This window comes from Geotrypetes seraphini, chromosome 12 (assembly GCF_902459505.1).
Source record: "Geotrypetes seraphini chromosome 12, aGeoSer1.1, whole genome shotgun sequence".
Taxonomy (NCBI): Eukaryota; Metazoa; Chordata; class Amphibia; order Gymnophiona; family Dermophiidae; genus Geotrypetes; species Geotrypetes seraphini.
This window is the reverse complement of record NC_047095.1, coordinates 41,935,163-41,958,309: the sequence shown is the minus strand read 5'-3', so window position 1 is coordinate 41,958,309 and position 23,147 is coordinate 41,935,163. Positions and strand designations below refer to the sequence as shown.

General features: G+C 42.0%; 1 protein-coding gene across 3 annotated transcripts in view; it reads right to left on the bottom strand.

Annotated features, from left to right (window-relative positions):
- The window catches only part of NEGR1 (neuronal growth regulator 1), a 658,067-nt gene that overhangs the window by 69,501 nt on the left and 565,419 nt on the right, over window positions 1-23,147 (bottom strand). Inside the window, exon 7 of one of the 3 annotated variants that reach the window (XM_033915302.1) lies at window positions 3,021-3,062. The exons of the other annotated variants lie outside the window; for them this stretch is intronic. Coding sequence (XP_033771193.1) covers window positions 3,021-3,062 — 42 coding nt within the window. The remainder of the gene's footprint in view (window positions 1-3,020; window positions 3,063-23,147) is intronic. 3 annotated transcript variants of the gene reach the window in all.

The window sequence follows — 23,147 nt, the reverse complement described above, 5'->3', positions numbered from 1 at the left end:
GGGTTTTGGCAATCCTTAGCTCGGAGGCCGCGTCTGGAAGCCTTTGCTCATGCGCGGCTGGCAGCGCGATGACGTCATTGCGTCAGCGTCCATGCATGTGCGAAGGCTTCCAAATGCGGCCTTCGAGCTCGGGGCAGGGCTGGAGGAGGAACGGGGCGGAGCAGGAGGCGGAACGGGGCAGGGCCAGACGTCCTCTTTTTTTTTTTTCAAAGCGGAAATCTAGCAACCTAATTTAGGTGCAGCTGTCAATCATCTGCAAGGCGCTGTTTATAGAATCACACCTAGCGGTGCCTAAGTATTCTTAGGAGTCGGTAGGCATTGAGGGCCTGATTCTCCAAAGTGCGTCCCAATTTTAGGCAGCTGTAGGCATTTAAATTTCCCAAGAATTCTATAGTTTCAACGGTTCTCCCTCCTACTTCTATTTCCTATCTCCCCTCTTTTTTCAACCTTTCAAAGTCCTTTAGACCATTGTAGTCTTATTAGAATGTTTATTTTCTTATTTTTTTCTCATCTATCTCTATTTAAATTTTTTTCATTACTCTACTAATTGTCATTTTTCTAGGTACTTTAGTTAGATTGTGAGCCTTCGGGACAGTAAGGGAATATCTAAGTACCTATTTTACTTATATTTTACTTATAATTTTAATGCATCCTATTATCTGTTTTTTTTTTTTTCTGTAAACCGCTTAGAATCCTAACGGAGTTTAGCAATATATAAGAAATAAATTACATTACATTACATTACATATAGCGTCCGCGTCTACTTACAATGTAGACCAGCATTTTGCTGGCCTACATTTTAAGCTTCTCCTCTACTAGGGAGACACGTAGGGCCGCCTAGGTTCGCCTAAGGCTCTTAGGCGAGCTTAGGCATCTTGCGGGTCTCCCTAGGCTCCCGGAGGCGCCTTCAGGCCTGCCTGGGGGAGCATTTTTTTTTTTTAAAACGTGCATCCCGATTGGCTGATTAGACAGCTGTAGGACGCCTACAGCTGCCTAACATCGGGACGCACTTTGGAGAATCAGGCCCTGAATGTTTAGGCACACTAAGGGGAGGTTTTTATGCCAGTGACTGAAGCAGGGAGCTTTGGAAGATCACATTTATTTATTTAAAAATGTATATACCGCATATTAACTATGCGGTTTACAAATTATATACAAATCAACCTAAGCTCCATATACAAACGATAGCAGATTAGGTTCCAACAAGACTAATACACATGATTTTTCTATGACACTCCTGTGTATTTCCGAGGTGACAGGATAATCGCGCGCCAGACCCCAGCGCGCCGACAATTCGGCGCAAGAAAGAAGTACGCCGTGGGAAAACTTATTTTTAAAGAGCTCCGACATACCCCCAAATCCACCTCAAATCTGCCCCTAACCATGCCTATTTCCCAGTAGGCGCCTCGGTATAGATGTCTACTGTCTAATTAATTTTTAAAAATGTTTGTAATTGGCTTTTGATGGCACTTTCTGAGCTGATTAAGAGAATTTAAAAAAAAAAAATTAAGTTAGGCGCTTAGATTGGCTAGGCAGACTGACCAAAGCAGCTAACTTTAGTGTTTTTTTTATACAATCGGGGCCTAAGTGCATTTTGTTATGGGGGTGTGGTATAGGTAGAGTGGGCATGGAAGATATCTGGCAGTGAATGGGCTACAATGAGCATGTGCGAACTGCCTAACGCAGAGTTAACGCGCATCCACTTACTGCCAAAACAGGAAGTGCTAAGTCCCATGTTAAGCAGGAACAAGTACCACATGTTAAACCTCAGCGTTAACACACAGCCTTCAGTACAAAAATAATGGAAATTCCCCCAGTGGTTGCAGCGTTAAAACTGAACTGAACACCGTAAGCTACCGTAGGCTAAAGCCTAATGCTAAGTTGTGGTAACTAAAAATTTTTACAGTGGTTTAGTAAAACAGCCCCATACTGTCTGAACTTATAAATTGTTTTGTCAGTACACACGATCAGCATAGTAAAAACATTACTACATACCTTGCGGACTGTACTGAAAAAAAAATAGCCGAATCTGTAAAAAAAAAGTCCTGTAAAGAAGTATGTTTATGGGAAAAGAAAACAGAATGGCAGGCGGTATACAAAGGGTTAAATGAATTCTGTGCTTTCAACAAAAAAGATGGCAGAGATGTAGCAAGCTGCTCGCTAGTCAGGCAAGCCCTGGTGAGAGAAAAGCCTTCAGCTGGAAAAGTGCATGAAGCGTTCAGCAGCAAGACAGCTAATGGCAAATTTCACTGCAAATAGCTCACCAACACCTTTCACACTGCTCTAAGCACAGGAGACAGCAGTGTTGCAAAAATTATATGGTAACGTACAAAATTACTGTTCCAAGACCCAGTTCTTCACCTGATATTTTCTGATGTGTGAGTCTACACTTTCTTCGATAAATCATAGCCTCAGATGAGAAAGTGTTCGCTCATCACACGTGCTTTACTGTATATTACCACTTAGAATCCATGTCACCAGGAAATAAGTCCCAAGATGTACATTTTTTTTGTCTGTTATCAGCATTTAGTAAACCGTACTGTATACATAATAGCAACCGGCAATGCCACTCAGTTCTACATATGAACTGAGCAGCACTTGCTCACAATAGTCGTAATATAGTCGTTGCTGTTCTTTTCATTAATGCTACATTTCCTCGAGTTTTGCACAATCATGCAAACCAGAGATCAGGAACGAACATCTTGCTTGCACAGCATAGGTAAACAGCCACACATTATCACAGGTTACTTCACAACTGGGGCAGTTTCAACAGGATAAGCCGTGTCATGCTTTCGATTGCGCTCATTATAGCTGAAATGCAGACTCGTGTGCTCCAACTGAAGTTTGAAACTTAGGAAGCCATGGAGGAGGGTCAAGCGGAGGTCAGAAGCAGGCATTTTAGCAGTAGGGTCAGGATACCGCGCGTGTATCTCTGATCCGTTGATTAGTATGAAAACAGCAAAGCCTTGAGCAATGACGAAGTACCCAAACATACTCTGGGAATGTATGTGGATACTAACCTGGGCTCGTGACAGGACTAGAAGTAGTAGGCACAATAATTTCTACAAAAAGGGAAAGAAAGAACATCATGTTGTCCATTAATCTTGTGCGGAAGACAGAGATAGAGCAGTCATGCAACATTTATGCAAGCTCTTGCGTCGCCTTCAAATATTCAACTCTGTCCACGGAAAAATTAAGCAAGAGGATCCAATTTCAGTTTGGGCGCAATGCGCTCTTCCATCATGGTTTTAAAGCTTTCTGCTCCTGCGTCAACAACACTGGGCGAGATAGATACCTCTGCAGCTCTATCAATTGTACTTAGGTCCTGGACTCTTGAAGATTGTAATCAAGATCTCAGAAAGCCCATAAAACTTGGGATATTGGATGACAAAACTTTCCCACTATTTTAATGAGTTTTCTTGTGATGTGATGTTACATCATGCCAGAAAAATGAATATTTTAGTCCTGCTCTTTTATCCCTTACTACACAGAATACAGCTAGAATCTCTTGCTGAGTATATTAACAAAGCAGATGCTTTCCTTAACTAACAACCTACAATGCCAGCTCCTTAAGAGAGTTTGACAAACTACTGCTGAATATTCACACAAACCATTTCACGAATTCTGCAAATATAATCCTTGGCAAATTTTTTTTCTAAAAGTGCCCTTACACATCCATGCAGAGGAAATATTTAGCAGGATGGTGGATGCATATAGATTATACACATAAAATTAAATGGGAGGGAGGATCATGGAAGCTGGCTGCTTTCTTCCTTCCTCATAATCTTGATGCCAAGCTGTCAAGAGAGAAGAGCAAGGTTTTTTAAAATTTTTTACAGGGATTAAAGAGTGTGAGTGGAGGTCCAAGGTGAGTCATAGTTCTACTTTCACATATATGGGAGAGGAAGTGATGACATTGTCTCACTTGTTATTTTTTCAAATCTTTTGCAAAATTTCTTTGTGAATGGTATGTAAATACAGATTCAAGCAAATGAACCTGTTGAGTTTACCCTCTGACTCACTGTGTTCTTCTTCAATATCTTTTTTTAGTATTGCAGTCAATAAAATGTTATAAATCTTTAAAAGCCTTCCACACTTTCAGTTGCTAGAATATTTTTACTGATTGCTGTCTCCCTGGTGCTTATGCTTCTATAGTTACGTACTGTATATTGCAGTCAGGGTAGGTTGTAGCCTTCCTGACAGATATTCATGTGCACCAGATTTCAGAACCTTTGCCACATATCCACTAGGGGGCAAACAAGAGCTACCTACACAGCAAGAGTTTGAGACCCAGTTCTCATTCACTTTTGGCTAGCCCAGATGGGTAAAGGCTGCCTACCAGAATACACCTAACCAGAATTTTCCCTGTAGAATCTGAAAATGCTGGGGGTGGATGGGAATGAGAGTCCTGCTAGGAAAAAAAGGGCTATTGAGAGATCATATCTTTCGGGCTCCCTCCTCCAAAATTTAATTTGCTTCCAGCTGTGCTAATCCTAGAACATTAATGGCTTAGGGCTCCTTTTACTAAACGGCGGAAGAGCTTCTTACTACGGACTGGCGAGGTAAATGCTCCAATGCTCATTCAATTCCTATGAGCATCGGAGCATTTACCTTGCCATCCTGCGGTAAGAAGCTCTTCCATGGCTTTGTAAAACCCAGCATTAATTTCTTTCCTGAGAAGAGTAAGATATTTTTATCCTTAATTAACCTTTCGTGAACAAAGTGTCTTTTATTCTTGGCCATAGTTGATTTTTATTGTCTCCAAATTAGATCTTCCAAAGTTCATGTGCAGCCATTTTTACATAAATCTATTTGCCGCAGTAGTTTAATGCATTAACTTTATTTGACTCTGATTTGAAATAAAAATCAATTTAAGGAAATCCCCTTTTCCAGTAAAGTCATTGACGATGATGACCACTGTAAGTATTACATAATTTAACAACTAGTGACTATATTAACACCATATATATGCGCATTGGTTATTGTGTTTTCATACTGTTTTATTCCTAATACATAAATAAATAAAACTTTTTGAACTGAAAAAAAAAAAGATCCCTATGTACTAAGGTGTGCTAAAGTTTTACGGCTAATGTGTTAATTAGAAGCATAAACATGTGGTAACAGTAAAACCTCTGCTGTAACTTGGGATTTTCCCAGCATGTTTGGAAAGGCTGCCATGCACAAGATATAAAGAAAGGATTGCTACCATATACCCTTTATGGCTGCCCTGGTTAAGCCCACTCTTGCTATTAGAAGCTAAGCAGCGTCAGGTCTGGCTAATACCTGGATGGGGGACCACTGGGGAACATCAGGTGTTATAGATTATAGGGCCCCCATGTTGGACAGCAGCAACACTGTGGAGCCACATACTGTATAGGAGAAGGTAATGACACTCCTGTACTCTGCCTTGAAACATCGAAGGGAGGATTACTCACTGTGCATGCAGCCATGGTTGACTCAAAGGCATATACACACACATTATCTACATGGCAGATACCATGGTGCAATTACGCAACACTTTAAGAGGTGAAACAATACAAAGCCACCAGTTAAAACACATACATGAAGAAATGACAAAGGTAAGGACTGGAAGACTGCTGAGAATTTCCTAGGGGCCAACATTATTGGTTTTTTACAGTCAGAGGTGCTGCAGTTATGGCGTTGTTAGGGTCACCCTATGGCTCCAGATAAAGGAGGACAGATTAAGACATCTGGGTTTTACTTCCTTTGAAAGCAATCCATCCTCCTTTTTCTAGAGTCATAGGGTAACCTACCGTGTTCTGGTTAATCAGAGTGTAATAATACTAATATAAGATAGCTTGTTACTGCTGAAGTTGTGCTGAAGCATAGAAGCATGCACTATGCTAAAAACCTAATGTTATGTTAGTCTAAGGACGCGTTAGCGTTTAGCCCACGCTAATTCGATTAGTGCACCTTAGTAAAAGAGGGGGTTAGTTTCTGTGGCTTGTTATGCCTTGGAGTAGTTTCCTTTGGGACAGCAGTTCTCAAACAGGACACGCACAGCCAGTCAGGCTTTCAGGATATCTTCAATGAATATGCATAAGAGAGATGAGATTTGCATGCACTATTTCCACTGTAAGTATTCCTTGTATATTTATTGTGGTATTCTGAAAACCTAATTGGCTGGGTATTTCCCATGGACTGGATTGAAAGTGGGAAGTTCTGCTCTAGGGGAATGCAAAGGATTTAGTTTAAACCAGTGGCATAGCAAGGGGCGGCAGTCCACCCCGGGCACCCATCCATCTTCTCTGCCCCCCCTGCCTTCCCCATTACCACATGTGCCCCTTACCTTTCCCCGTACCTCTTTAACGTTCCTGGCACGAGCAGCAACCCCAAACTGCTGCTCATGCCAGCGTCAGCTCTTCCTCTGATGTCACTTCCTGGACTCATGCCTAGGAAGTGATGTCAGAGGAACGGCCGATGCTGGTGTAAGTAGCAGATTGAGGTTGCTACTCACACCAGGAACATTGAAGAATTATGGGAGAAAGGAGGGGGCGGGGAAGGAGTGGATGGGATAGGGGTGGGGAGTAGAGAGGAGGGCAGGGGAGGGGCCCCTCTCACCCTCGCTACACCACTGGTTTAAACACATCCATTTTCTATATATTCACAGCTGCTCACGCATGCACTGACAAATTCACACATTCCCCCAAGAAGTGCAATAAAAACAACATTATTTCATATGAGCAGAAACCATTTTCCATCTTTTTTGTGCAGATAGACAATATTCCAGATATAGGCTCCATTTTACCCAGTTCTGCTCTGTTTCTATTTATTCAGTGTCTCTTAAATGATCATTTTTTCCATCACTTTACAGTTTGCAATTAATTGTCTGTCCTAGAATTCATCAGCAGGCATAGTCAGAATGTGAATAAATGTTTAATTTGGAGTACTTCTTATTTATGAATTCACTCTTTTTTTTTTAATAGCTATTTAAGGCATCTTTACTTCTTTCACTTTGTTGCTACGGTGATCATTTATTTAAAAACAGAATAACTAATCTATAAACCAAAGAGGCAGGCTGGACTGTCTGAATCTAATATAAATAGGGGAAAAATCCTTTCTCCTTGGTAAGTCCCTTGTAATGAAAAGGGATATTGAAGAATGGTACAGAGTTCATTTACAATGTAGTCCAGTAAATGAGCTCTTTAACAGATGCAGCCTTTTACTGCGTATACATTAATAATTATTGTGAAGCTAAACAGCTGGGACTGACTTCTGGAAAATGAAAGGCTTTTTTTTAAAAAAAATTTTCAAACAGAATTTCACTCGCATGTGTGACAGCAGTAATGATTTCCAGCTTGCACGTTTCCATTTGTTAATACTTAGCGCTTCTATTTGTAGGTGTTTATAAATTTCAGATGTAAGTGTTTATTTTGAAGCTAAATAGATACCGTATATTTAGGGCCCAATATTGAGCTGTTGGCGATCGGCATTTTGCTGTCTGTTGTCGGCGTTAAATCAAATTTCAAGTTTATTTAGCACTTGATATACCTTGTATCAAAGGATGTCTAGGTAGTGTACAGTAATGCTAGTTAATAGATATGAGAAGGTGAAAGTAGGAGGTGGGGGTGGAAAAGGAACAAAGATCTTGAACAAGAAGGAAATAGAAAAGAGGGGGAGGGGACTCTCCATGCAGGTTGGTCCTAAAAGGCATCTCTGAAATTTAAAAGGAGAAAGAAAGGGGCCCTCTAATACAATAAAACCCTTACCCGCGCATGCGTAGTTGAAACGGCGTGATCCCTGCCGACATGATTTCTGCTTCCGTGGCTGTGTTCTATGTGTGGCACATGTATGGTGGTGGAGTCTGTGGCGGTTTGATTTGCGGCGCGTAAGAGGAGCCTGCAGCGCCGATTTTACCCATTGCCGACGTCGCTTCCTGCCAACGGCTGTGTGAGACCCGGGAGGAGAGGGGAGGGGGGATGAGAAACGCTATTGATGGCTGGCCTACTACAGGACAGGGGGAGCAGGGAAGGGGTGCTGCTGGATGGGGGGAGGTAAAAGGAAGGGAGAAGGGCTACTGTAGGACAGGGGGAGCAGGTAAGGGGTGGGTGCATAGGGAAGGGCGGAATGCTGCTGCACAGGGAAGTGTGGGGGAGAATGCTGCTGCTGCACGGGGGGAGGGGGGCAATGCTGCTGCTGTACAGGGAAGGGAGGGGGGAGAGGGAAAGGGGGCCAGGGAGCAATTTTGGTTTGCTTTGGGGGGGGAGACAGAAGGGGCCCATGGAGATAGACAGAAAGACAGGCAGGCAGCGCACGAGAACGAAAGACAGACACACAGAAAGACAGCGGGCAGGGAGAGAGACAGAAAGAAAGAAAGACAGACAGACAGGGGGCCAGAGAGAGAGAGAGAGACAGACAGACAAAGGGGGCCATGTAGAGAGACAGACAGACAGAAAGAAAGACAAACAGTGGGAGGGAGGGGAGAGATAGAAAGAAAGATAGACAGCGGGAGGGAGAGAGACAGAAAGAAAGAAAGAAAGACAGACAGACAGACATATATTCTAGCACCCGTCAATGTAACGGGCTTAAACACTAGTAGTAAAATAAAGAGGGGGGCTAATTATATGCATCATTAAATAATAAAAGGTTTTTAAAGCAGCCTTGAATCTATCTAGGGAGGGTGTCGAGTCAGAGGTGGGAAGGTAGGACATTCCAGAGGGAGGGTCCGGTGACTGAGAAGATATTATGACGCATGGTATCTTAAGTAATTTGTCATGTATTTGGAATGACAAGAAGATTCTGCTGTGAGGAGCGGAGGGAACACAGAGGAGTGGATGGAGTGAGTAGGTGATCCAAATAAAGGAGCCTGTGAAGAGCCAGTGCACTGATTTATGCAGGGGGTTGATATGGTCAAATTTTGGGGCTCCTGAAATCAATGCTAGGCCATGTCCAAGTACTGGCATTGAATTTCAGGGTTCCCAGAGCTAGCTAGTGCATACCTGGTTAAGTCCAATATTCAGCATTTAACCAGCTATGGGCCACCTCATAAACATAAGACTATAAGTTTTATATAGTCCTATTTATGAGGTTACCTTGACTGGTCAAGTGCTGACTCCATCCCCAGGAAGTCCCCCATGTACTGAACTCTTTAGTGAATCTCTTCTCTCAACTATATATTCATTCAGCTTAATCTCAAGTATTCCACTACCAGAGAAGACTTCAAACTCTTCTCAAATGTTTTCATTAATACAGTTCATCTTTACCTGGAGGGCTCATAATTTAATTTATTCTGCATTATTCTGCACTGCACCTTATACTTTGTACTTCTTTTGTCAAGGTATAGCATTGTGTTTCTATTGTAGTACATGTTTTATAAATCAATAAAAACAATAAATCACATGAGTGGTAATTCTGCAGAGCAGCTCGGTAAAAGAGGGAAGAAACTGTGTCTGGTGTCTGCTCAGAAGAGCAAAGCAGTAGACACAATCCTCCCCCCTCCCCATCCCTCTTGTCAACTTCTTTTTCTTTTTTTTAACTGTATTTTTTAATTAAACTTTTTTTTATGAACTACAATCAAACACACAATCAGCAAATTAGAATATACTACAGTTCATCGATACCATATTTCAATGTGATGGGCACTATATGAGATCAAGAAAAGGAGAAAAAGAATTATAAGCCATATATACTGTATATCGGCTTACAATTCATATTTGTTAGGGTGTCAAAATCAAAAGATAAAAACATTAGTCTCACAAGCAAAGCGGTGCCTCCAGGCCACCAAACTATCAATTTGAATAAAGATCAAGTTGGTCTAAAATAGGTTTCCATCTTCATTTCCAACAGTTGAGCTGATGCCTCAGAACTGCTTTGAATCTTTCTCCATCAACAATATTATGGAGTTTGGTGAACCAGTCCAACTGTGAGGGGGGCAGGGGGGGTCCGCATGTTTCTATTTAGCCGCAATAGCCAGGTGAGTTGTCAATAATAGATAGCTAAGAATATTGCGCCGATTGACTAGCCCAGTGGGTCCAGATGCTGTAAAATGCAGAAGTGCTAGAGAATGTGACGTCTCAAATATGGCTTCTGTTATGTCAGAATAGCAGCCCCAGACCATTGTCCAGAATGCATCCAGTCTCGGACAGTTCCACCAGATGTGCTTAAAGTCTCCAACCTGACAACTTTGAGGGCCATAATCAAAAGAAATGTCTACATATGATTCGGATGTAGGACGCTAGTCGCCCAAAGTCGGCACTGGTAAAATGTCCATTCACGAAAAGTACGTCTAAACTATTTCGTTTTTCGAAAATAGTGCATCTGTACATCTAGGCGCTTGATCATCCAGACTGCCACTACATCTTTCTTCATACCACATTTTGGACCAAAAATTCATCCAAGTCCCAAATGCCCAGAACAAGACTTTTTGGACGTGGGAGGAGCCAGTATTGTGATGGACTGGCCACCCAAACTTGGCAACAGAGTAGTGGGGCACCTTACAGGGCATTGCTGTGAACTTCACAAAAAGGGTGCCACATAAACATGTTATAGGTTATGGTGAGCCCCCACAAAACCCACTATACCTACCTGTCTATAACCCCAATAGCCCTTATGGCTGCAGGTGGTACCTATATGGCAGTACAGTATGTTTGGGGGGTTTTGTGGGCTCACATTTTCCACCATGAATGCAGTGGATAGAGTGGCTTATGGGCCTGGGTTCTCCTCTCTATGGCTCACTAGCCTGTACCCCAGAATACTTAAGCCACCTCTGTGCAGCTCTACTAGGCTTTCCTATAGCAGGTGCTAATGTTCTGGAGGCAGGTATTTACGTTTTTATTCTGAACTTTGTGGAGGTGTGACAGGGTGAACATGGGGGCAGTGTGTGTGGGGGTTTTTACTTTGTCCCTGCAGTGGTTTGCTTGTGTTTCTTCTTCTGCTGTGGCTGCTCTTCCCTGCTGGCTCATCTGATCAGGGCTTCACAGCCGCAATTAGCTGAGCTGGCAGGATTCACCAAAGCCTCTAATCAACTGAGCTGGTATGTGAAGAGTAGACCCCCCTCCCAATGCTCATACAAAAGAACTGCCTCCCCCAATAAGAGGCCTCCTCTTCCTGACACCATCCCAGCTTTTCCCAATACATCCCCAAGAGTGGCTAAAACTACCTGATGAGCCTTCCCCCTAATAAGGCCCCACTTTAGGACCCCTGGATCTATCTAGTCAGGCAGACAGCTAGGCAGTAATTAATCCCACCCCAATTGCTCTTGCTCATAATAACACCTATCACAAAATGGTTGCCACAACTTCTATCTGTAATCTCACAGTACTATGCACACTATTTGTAAAGAGTGCACGTTCTTTGCAAATAGTGCAAACTCTTTCCTTATATGTATGCATGAATCATCAAACAAGTGCAGTACTAGAAAAGAGTACATATTCTTTCCAAGAGTTTACGCTCTTTGCAAAGACTGTGCCTGAAACGCAAATGAAGACTAACCAAAACAAATTATGCTCCAAACAACACGGGAATTGGACCAAAACAAAAATCTCTGGGCTGCCCATCCTTAACCTTGAGTAAGACCTCCTGTATTCCACTTTTAGATGCCAGGAAAATACAAATGGAAACAACATCAGAAACAAGTTGCTAGTGGATTACAAAGCTGGAATGACTACTTCCAATACCTTTTCCATAGCACGTTTTTGTCTTGCAGAGTGCAGCTGTTGTTATTAAAATTTGATATACTGCCTTTTTATGATTCCAGCAAAGCAGTTTATAAAACTAACATATAACAAATATGACATGTTAAGGAATTTGACATAATTTGACTAACAGAGGAAAAGGTAGGCAATTTATAAAGGCACATAACAACTGAGAGAAGGGGAAAAACAAGAAGGGAGAAAAACTTCCAGCCAGTCAAACAGGCACTTTCTTAGTAATCAAAATCCAGGAATGCTTGTTCTCAAAGATATGAATTCAAATTACTCTTAAATTTCTGCTAAAAGTCAAAGAAATCTGCAGAAAGGGCCAAATGGAGAGTTATCTAGCTATTTCAGTGCTCTGATCTTTTCTAAAGATTGGTCATTTTCAAGATAATCAATAAGATGGTTCTGAACAATCTTCTCGAAAACTTTAGATACTGTATAGTATATAAATAAAGCAGATTTGAAAGTGAGAAAAAAAATTAGAACAATTGAAACATCAAACTTTGACTTCTTTAACTAAATATATCCTCAAGAAAAACTAACACTGGTCATTCCAAAAATCAGTTATGATAGACCATGAGGGCTTTAGTTACCATAATGGAAGTGGAGCAGTCCTAGATCCTCAAAATCATAGGCCAGCTAAAAGAAATAGGATTGAATGGCAACAAGCAATATTCAAGCAAATATGGGAATACAACACTAGAAGAAAACTGTATAAGATCATTCTAAAAAGAGGCGACCTTTGGATGTATAATATTTCCCCAAGATATTGGTGGAGTCATAGTAGACTAACTGATCGCCAACATGATCATTCACTAGAGAAGACAGCAAACGTTTCTGAGGGAGATGGCAGCCTGAAAATATCATGTTGGAAAAATAATTATTTTTAGCAAGAATAATTTGTTGTTGATAAAATATGTCTCATGACCAAGTGAAACCAAAGATAAAGGCCTCTCTGTATGATGCCATGTTGGCTCCTTTGCCCAGTCTGCTGGTGAGAAGATACGAGGGGGTACTGAAAAGTCCCCAGCCCAAATGAGAAGAGCATGACGTGGATATGGTTCAATCAATGATCTGATCTTAACAAAATAAGATAACATTTTTTTCAGCTACTGTGGCAAAATAATGCTTAGAATTTAGGAAGTTGGTTGGTTCGGCTGAGAACTTTCAGCACCCCCTCGTACAGGCACACACGATGTGATTTCTAGGAAGTGTCGCTAAAAGTGTACATCCTGGAGCCAACAGCAGAAGAGACCAAGATTGAATTCCAAAGATTAGCCTGGCTATCTAATGATAATCATGAAAAAAAAAAAAAGCAAACGTTAACCCGTCATACTTTCGAGCTTGCGTGTTCTGGACCGTAATAACAGTTTTCATGGAAACAAAACTCTTGGGGGCTCCTTTTACAAAGCCACGCTAGGGCCTTAATGCGCGGAATAGCGTGCGCTAAATTGCCGCGCACTAGCTAGCCGCAACCGTCTCCTTTTGAGCAGGCGGTAGATTTTCAGGACAGTGAGACAGAAACACATTGGTTACCCCGTAAGCTATAGAATTACATACAAAACGTTAACGATTAAAGCTCTTGCATTCTTAGAAAGACTTCTAATCCCTTATGTTCCTACAAGATCTTTAAGATCTGAGGAGAAATCTCTCCTCTCAGTCCCTTCACTAAGATTCATTTACACGCGGAGGGACACGATCGTCTCTGTTACGGCACCTCAAACTTGGAACTCGCTTCCCATTTATATTAGGGAAGAAAAATCACTTAGGGCTCCTTTCACTAAGCCGCGTTAGCGTTTTTAGCGCACGCAGCATTTTAGCGCGCGCTAAACCCGCGCTACGCGTTTAAAACTAATGCTGGCGTTAAGGTCTAGCGCAGGCGGCAATTTAGCGTGCGCTATTCCGCGCATTAAAGCCCTAATGTGGCTTAGTAAAAGGAGCCCTTAGTAAGTTAGCTGGCTCTTTAAGGACGCTTTCAGCTATGCTGCCTGAATTCTATAAAACTCAAACATTCTATAGTGCAGTGGTTCCCATCCCTGTCCTGGAGGACCCCCAGGCCAGCCGGGTTTTCAGGATAGCCCTAATGAATATGAATGGAGCAGATTTGCATGCCTGACACCTCCATTATATGCAGATCTCTCTCATGCATATTCATTAGGGCTAGCCTGAAAACCCGAGTGGCCTGAGGGTCCTGCAGGACAGGGTTAGGAACCACTGCTATAGTGGACTAAGATCCGCTAAATGAAAATTGAGTGGGTAACAATTCCCATCCTACTGTCTTAACCTCTATGTTCATTTTATTTTTTTTTTAATGAATAGTAGTTATACCTGTCTTCCTCTTGTGTCCTGTAGTGTCATAGTTTTAAAATATGTGTGTTGGTTTATTTTTTAATTATTATTACCCTGCTTTTATTATTATTTGTAAATTGCATTGGAATATGATATGGCGATTAAATCAAATTTTTAAATAAACTTGAAACTTGATTTTAAAAAAATCAAGTTTGATAGATAGTCACTCTTACAAATATGTACAGCGACAAGCTGCTGCATACCTAAGTCTTCCATCAGTAAGAGGAAATCTTTATCATAATCCTAATCAAAAGAGTCTTCCCTCTCTCTCGTAAATGATTTTTCACAAGAATTGGCTTGTTTGTCTAGGTGGAGAGCAGTGAGTAATGGAATGAAACATGTGAGATAAGATTTGGAGGGTGGATTTCTAATATGGTATCAATCATCAGACATGTGCTGATCCTTTCATTCTCCTATTAAGTGAGAAGAGCAAAATAACATTAAAATTTTGCATGCTTAATTCATCAATCTTTATTGTAGTGGCTTATTTCTGCATTAAACTATTATTCCCTCCCCCCCTCTGATTTTACAAAAGCGAAGAGGTTTTTAGTGCCAAACTACACACTGAATGCTCTGCGCTGCTCCGATGGTCTATGAGCATCAGCGTGCCGGTCAGTGTTAAAAACCTCTTCCGCGCTTTTGTAAAAGGGGAGAGCGGTACATTAGCATGTAAAGATCTGAACTAAAAAGCAGCGCTCTGCATTAAAGAACAGCAAACCTTATTGCACGGGCCCCTAAGTTTGTAGCTGTGGCAACAAGGTGAATTTAACTTGGCCAAGGTCAAGCTGTCAACCTTGGGGTTATCTTTGACTCCTCTCTCTCTCTCTTTCTCTGCACAAATCCAACAGACCGCCACAGCCTGTCATTTCTTTTTCTGCATTATCACCAAAATCTGACCTTTCCTTTCTAAGCACACTCCCAAACCCCTTATCCACACACTTATCCCCACTTGCCTAGATTACTGCAACTTGCTTCTCACAGGTCTTCCACTAAATCATCTCTCTCCCCTTCAATCCATTCAAAATTCTGCTGCACCACTTATATTCTGCCAGTGTAGTTATGCTCACGTTACCCCTCTCCTCTTCATTTCATTGGCTCCCTATCTGCTTCCACATACAGTTCAAACTCCTCTTGTTGACTTACAAGCGCATTCACTCTGCAGCTCCTCAGTATCTCTCCTCTCTTATCTCTTCTTAAACTCCTCCCCAGGAATAATGCAGATGACATTTTCTTAGTGTCTACCCAGGATCCTTCTAGCTCTAAGCTTCAATCATTACAAGCTTGTCCATATTCCATAGATGAGTGGCTGAAGGATAATCGGTTGATTCTCAATCCTACAAAAATGTCTGCTCTTTGGGTTTCTGCATCAGTAGTTCTCACTATCATTTCTATGCCCATTTATATTGACCAACACTATGCTTTACTTATGTGTTCTTTTTGATAATGTGCTTACGTTTGCTCTGCAAATCTTTTCTGTTGTAAAATCATGTTTCTATTCACTTAGACATATCTATTCTATTCGGTCGTATATAGACGACTCTTACTGTGCAACATTACTTTATATGTTGGCTATTTCAAAACTTGACTACTGCAATGTTGTCTATGCAGGTCTTCCACTGGTTTCCCTAAAAAAAAAAAAAAAAAAAAAAAAAAAAAAATCTAACTATTCTGCATACCTCAATCAGGCCACTCATTCATGCACAGTGTTTTGACTACATTTCCCCCCCATGTTGAAAGAACATCATTGACTTCCAGTAAAATACCACACTGAAGGGAATAGACTTAGTAGATAAAGACAGGTTGTTCACCCTCTCCAAGATAGGGAGAACGAGAGAGCACTCTAAAGTTAAAAGGGAATAGATTCCGTACGTACGTAAGGAAGTTCTTCTTCACCCAGAGAGTGGTGGAAAACTGGAATGCTCTTCTGGAGGCTGTTATAGGGGAAAACATCCTCCAGGGATTCAAGACAAAGTTAGACAAGTTCCTGCTGAACCGGAACGTACATAGGAAGGGCTGGCCTCAGTTAGGGCGCTGGTCTTTGACCTAAGGGCCACCACGGGAGCGGACTGCTGGGCACGATGGACCACTGGTTTGACTCAGCAGTGGCAATTCTTATGTTCTTACACTCTGGATTCTCTTCATATTTGGCCTCTTTCACCATCCCCTACCGGCTGATACGTTCACTATGATCTGCTTCATTTCACCAATTAACTAAGCCTCCAGTACACCTGACCAGACTTACTGCCACACGTCACTCTCCTTCTTTGCATTAGTTCCGTCACTCCGGAACTGTATTTCTTCTGAATTTAGTTCAGAATTGTCTTACCTTAAATTCTGTGTCCTCCTTAAAAGTTTTCTTTTTACTCGGTCATTTGGTCGGAATGACTGCATATGCTGCTATGTAGTTCTGTGCTGGATTGAATTTTTTTCTTTCTATTCTATCCCATCTTATAATGGATTTCCTTTCGGAACGAAGCTAGTAAAAGGTATGGAGAAACTGGAATACGAGGAATGACTTAAGAGACTGGGATTGTTCTCCCTTGAGAAAAGGAGACTGCGAGGGGATATGATCGAGACCTTCAAAATACTGAAAGGAATCGACAAAACAGAGCAGGAAAAAAAGTTATTTACAATGTCCAATTTGACACGGACAAGAGAACACGGAATGAAGCTAAAGGGGGACAAGTCCAGGACAAATATCAGGAAGTTCTACTTCACGCAAAGAGTGGTTGACACCTGGAATGCTCTCCCAGAGGAGGTTATAACAGAATCAACCGTCCTAGGATATAAAAGCAAACTAGCACATCTCCTTACGAGAGGCATAGAGGGATATGGGTGACTAAAAATTACGCCAGGTGTACACCTGGCTGGGCCTCCGCGTGTGCGGATCACCGGAATAATTGGACCAAAGGTCTGATCCGGAGATGGCGCTTCTTATGTTCTTATTTTTAATTTGTAAACCATCTTGATGTTTTTTGAAGGGTGGTCTACAAAAATTTTGATAAACATAAACTATGTTCATCGGGTAAGTCTCTCTTATCTGTACCATTCTCTTCTACTGCTAATTCCAGACTCTGTCCTTTCTATCTTATTGCATCGTATACCTGGAACAGACTGCCTGAGTCAGTATGTTACACTCCATCTCTGGCAGTATTCAAATCTGAAAATTCGGGACAAGTTACACACAATGTAACAAGAGTGAAAAGGTGCATATATCAGAAAGAGAAAAAATCACTCTATGGACCTGTTCAAAGAGTAAAGTTGATTGAATGATGTAACACAGTTCACCAAAACTTGCTCAGAATCAAGGAGGGGAAAACTGGGGCGAGCCCCAGAAAAACCACCTCACAGCCCAATCATCGCATGAAGGGTAAACGGTAACATTATATCATTCCATGTATGCTTTGTATTTTGAAAAAATATTGGCGTTTGAGCACTGTAATGATTAGATAGTTTTTTAAGTCGAAGAACTAAGCAAACTTAACTTATAGCTTGCGGGTTCCGACGTGCACGTTTCGATCCTGCCTCAGGGAACACACAGGAATAGGTGGAAGAACATGCGATGGGTGCAGAGTTTCAGGATGGACTAATGTCTCCCATATAGAAGCGCAAGTGGCGCAGGTTAACTGCTTTGAAAGTTAACCTGCACCACTTGCGCTTCTATATGGGAGACATTAGTCCATCCTGAAACTCTGCACCCATCGCATGTTCTTCCACCTATTCCTGTGTGTTCCCTGAGGCAGGATCGAAACGTGCACGTCGGAACCCGCAAGCTATAAGTTAAGTTTGCTTAGTTCTTCGACTTAAAAAACTATCTAATCATTACAGTGCTCAAACGCCAATATTTTTTCAAAATACAAAGCATACATGGAATGATATAATGTTACCGTTTACCCTTCATGCGATGATTGGGCTGTGAGGTGGTTTTTCTGGGGCTCGCCCCAGTTTTCCCCTCCTTGATTCTGAGCAAGTTTTGGTGAACTGTGCTACATCATTCAATCAACTTTACTCTTTGAACAGGTCCATAGAGTATTCAAATCTGGGCTAAAAGCCCAATTATAAAAGGCTGCTTTTAACTCCTAACTACCACTCACTTGTAAAGTACCCAACCATGCTAGCTTTTAGCTATGCACCATGGGCAAGGCGCATACCACTTTGTGCTATTCTCCTACCTAGTAGTGCACCTTTCAATTAGCTCCAAGCAATGCCAATTAAGTGTTAATTGGCAACTATTGATGCCGATTAGTCCTATTATTTAAGTTATGCGCATATATCAGCTAAGCGCACTGATGTATGCACATAACTCTAAGTGCCATATAGAGAACATGGGGATTTATGAATCCATCAAAATGGCAGTTTATTAGGAAAAATGGAGACTACAGGGCTGATATATTAAAGCTTCTCCCCTCCTTTACCAACCTATGTCTATGGCAAAAAAGCTTAGAGATATAGACCCTAAAAGGTGTGCCCTTGGGGGAGGGGGAAGAAACATATCAAACTCTAAATATCTAATTTCCCACTAATTCTGTATGACTCCATAGGCAAATCATCATTTCCCTCAGTACCTCAATTTAAGGAACTCATAATATGTAACTCATAATCTTTCTCCCTGCTCCCAATTTGTGGTTATTATGCAGTCCAATTTACATAAAACTCCTGCGAGCCATTCACCCCAGAGAGAACAGTGTGCATTGCTCAGAAGTGTTAAATTGCAAAACACAATGGCATACTGCTCGGATGAAAAGCAAAATGTATAGTTGAGAGATTCAAAAGATGGCATCGTTCTCAAAATTGCAGGTACATAACAATCCAAATATGAAAAGCAAAAAAAAAAAAAAAAGAAAGAGAGACATGCACATGAGAACCATAGGCTAGAAAAAGCAGAAGAAAGAAAGTAATAAAAATAAAACAATATTCAAGGATTCAGAAGATTCCCAAATATAATCCAACAGGGAGTGTAAGGTAGCACTAAATCCCTGCTGGTGTTTGTTATGTATCTATATTTTTTATTGGCTGTACAGGTCACAATTATATTGTATGTGGTAATAAACATCTCTGATTTATACCTATTAAGCTTCACATTTATCGGTAGCTGTAATAATCGTGGTGCATTAAATTACTGGATCATTTTTATTTTGAAATTAATGAGCTTTCATTCAGAGTGCAGCTATCCCAGTCTCTCTTTGAGTCTCTTGAGTGCAGCACAGCTCGGCCTGCCTCTTGCAGGTTTCTAAATAAGGTGTATCAGTATCCTTGTGTCAGTGAATATCTTGATGCGATCTTGACACACCGTGTGGACTGCTCAGACGGTAATGAGATCCTGCCTGGCAGGAATTTCTGTTCCTGTGTGACTCACCATTCCTTTCTGATAAGCTTGGAGGACAGAAATGCCCGTGGTTATAACTACTGAGGTAGATAGTGAAACTGTGTGTCTCTCCCCAAAATGGACTATAAACTTATGACAAAAATATCTGTAATCCCATGTCAGTGACAGACTGTAACATGTGTGAAACTATGTCAAACGTTGTGACAGGTAAGAGCCCATTAAATGGACCCATTTTTCCTATACCATCTAATTTTAAATGTATGAATTCCGCTCGTTCAGAATTTTTTTTTAAAGAACCTTCTTGGGGGGGGGGGGGGATAACAGAAAAGGAGATGAACAAAGGGACTGCGCTCCTTCTCCCACTAATCCCTGCTGGACCACCACAGACAAACCTAGACCCAGGGTGGTCTACCTACACAGTGGGGGGTGGGTCTCTGGGGGCATGTTTGGGGGGGGGGGGTTGGAAGGGGGGGAGAGCATGAGGTGTGTTGAGTAGATTTTTTAAAAAAAATTTTCTTATAAAAAACAAACTTCTGTGGCCGGACACGGCCTAGCATTGATGTTCTTATGTTTTTTGAAGGGGTGGATAATTTAACCAGGGATGATTATTGTTTAAAAACACGCTGACTGTCACTGGCTGAATATCAAGTTCAAGTTCACTTTATTTTTGATGAATCGCCTATTTATAACATTCTAAGCGATGTACATTTAAAAACAGATTATAAGAGAACATTCAATCATATTAGTAAAACATTAAAAACAACAAAACAAATATTTGTTAAATAATTAAATAATACATTAAAAACAGACATGAAAAGGGGGGAAAGGGGGGAAAAGTTACATATTTTTCTAATGGTGAAGGAAAAAAAAAACATATATTAGGAAAAAAACATAAAGTAGGGATAAAAACAAAAAGAGAAGAAATTATTCATTAAAAGCATCGTTAAATAAAAAAGTTTTTAAGAGTTTTTTAAAAGAGATAATATCAAGGGCTATTGAGATGGAAGAAGAGATTCTCTTTCTCAAAGGACCCTCAGCCACAAGAGGGCATCCGCTCAAACTCAGGGGCGGGAAATTTCATGGCGACACCAGGAAATATTTCTTCACAGAGAGAGTGGTTGATCCTTGGAACGAGCTCCCGGTGTAGGTGATCGAGGCAAACAGCGTGCAAGAATTTAAGAGCAAATGGGATGTCCATGTGGGATCCCTTAGAGGGTTAAGCCAAGGGAACCTCTCACCAGGAGTGGGATCCCTAGGATAGTAGACTTGGGGGGTGGGTCAGTAAAGTGGGCAGACCTGATGGGCTATGGCCCTTATCTGCCGTCATCTTCTATGTTTCTATCTATAAGTAAAATGGGTATTTATATAATAGCGCTTAGGCAGCATGCTGACATGTCTGCACATCAAAGTGCCTCAATGTGTCTATATGCTAATATTCTAAACACTTAGGGCTCCTTTTACAAAGGTGAGTTAGGGCCTCACCGCGCGGAATAGCACACACTAAATTGCCCCGCGTGCTAGCCGCTACCGCCTCCTCTTGAACAGGTGGTGGTTTTTCAGGTAGTGCGCGCCAATCCAGCGCAGGCGCCATACACGCTAGCGCCCCTTTGTAAAAGGAGCCCTTAGAAACAGAACTATGGATAAAGATCAAATGATCCATTCAGTCTGCCTGTCCACTGTCTCCTCTTCTCCCCAAGAGGTCTCAAGTGCTTGTCCCAGGCTTTCTTGAATTCAGATACAGCCTTGGTCTCCACCACCTCCAAGGGAGGCCCATTCCATGTATCAACCACTCTTTTCGTAAAAAAAAGTATTTTGCTAGACTACTCCTCATTTAATTTCGTCCTGACCTATGCCCTCTCATTTTGGAGTTTTGTTTCACGTGAAATAGACTCACCTCCTGTACTTTAATGCCACAGAGAAATTTACCATCAAAGATCGATTGGCCACCTTTATATCAATTGTATTATCACACTTGTTCCTCAGAATGCCACACCATAAAATAGTGTGGTAGCCGTCCTCACAGGAACTGAATACCGCGTGATTTTTTAAGTTAAATATTAAATACACCGACGCGTTTCAAGATTTCATCAGGGTTAGTGACAGAACAAGCTATAAACGAAAAGAAATAAATCAGCGACCCAGAGCCTGCAAACAGTAAAACTAAGCATCAAAAATACAAAAGCTATGCTTACCAGAACAGTTCAGAGCTTTAGCATAACGCTAATTCCCTGCATAATTGCCGAGGCTACAATATGAAACGCGTCGGTGGGGGACCGAGGCAGACCTGTTCTGAAGCAAAAGCTAAGTAACAAACATGCATTTGTTAGTTCACGACTAGTTTACAACAAAGTACTGGCACTAGCACTTTATAATTTATGAATATAACTAGTCTTTAAGCCCGTTACATTAACGGGTGCTAGAACATATGTGTGTGTGTCTGTCTTTATTTCTTTCTCTCTCTCTCCTTAGCCGCTTTCTTTCTTTCTGCTTTTCTTTTTCCTTGGCTGTCCTCTGTTCCTTTTTCTTCACCCCCCCTGTCCATCAGCATCTCTTTCCTTCTCCCCATGTCCAGCAGTAGGCATCCCTTCCTTTTTTATCACCCCTCCTCCTTCTTATCCCTATGATACTCTTACCTTGCTCTGTCCCTGATCAGAGGTTCCCAACAGCCGCACAGTTGCACCCATTGGAAAAGTTCCCACTGCTGCATCCCTCCTGACGCGGCTCCCGCTGTCCTTTATGTCTGTCTCTGTCCCTGGCCCCCTTTGCCTGTCTGTCTTTCTGTGTATCTCCCTGCCCCTGTGTCTTTCTTCTTTCTCCCTCTGTCTGTCCAAAGCAGCATTCCATCCCCCTCCATTTCCCTCCCCCCACACCAGTTCCCTGTGCACCTGCCCCTGTGTCTTTCTTATTTTCTTTGTGTTTCCCTTCCTCTCTCTGTCTGTCTGTCCAAAGCAGCATTCCCTCCCCCCCCACCAGTTCCCTGTGCAGCAGCATTAGCGTTTCCTCTACCCCCCCTTCCCTTTCCGCGGTCCGGACTACAAACGTGTTGATTCCAGCAGCGCGTGCATCAGTCTCCACACGCTGCTTCGGGGCCTTCTACTGCCCTGATTTACTCTGGCACGTCCCTGATGACATCATCAGAGATGCAGCAGAGCAAATCAGGGCAGTAGAAGAGCCCGAAGCAGCGTGTGAAGACTGATGCACACGCTGCTGGAATCGCCATTCGGGCCCGCGGGAAGAGAAGGGGGTGGGCGGCAAAGGAGGAATGGAGATCGGCGGCGGCAGGAGGAACAGAGATCGTCGTCTGGCTTCGGTCCGGCTTGTGGAGAGCAGGGAGGCTGTGGGGAAGAGAAGGGGGTGGGTGTCAAAGGAGGAATGGAGATCGGCGGCGGCAGGAGGAACGGAGATCGTCGTCTGGCTGCGGTCGGGCTTGTGTAGAGCAGGGAGGCTGTGACGTACTAAGCGAGCAGGTGGTGACGTAAAACCCACGCATGTGCACTCGTATTTTCGCGACGGATCAGGGAACACGTTTTTTTAGTGCGCATGCGCGGCCTATCATTTTATTATATTAGATATAAAAGGAAGTATTAAGAGTATAATATAAAAGAAAGTATTTAATATTTAATTTAAAAAATCACACGGTATTCAATTCCTGTGAGGACGGCTACCACACTATTTTATGGTGTGGCATTCTGAGGAACAAGTGTGATAATACTATTGATATAAAGGTGGCCAATCGATCTTTGATGGTACAATACAGTTGAAACCTCGGTGCATTCTTTGAATTTGTGACAGAGAAATTTAAACATCTCTATCAC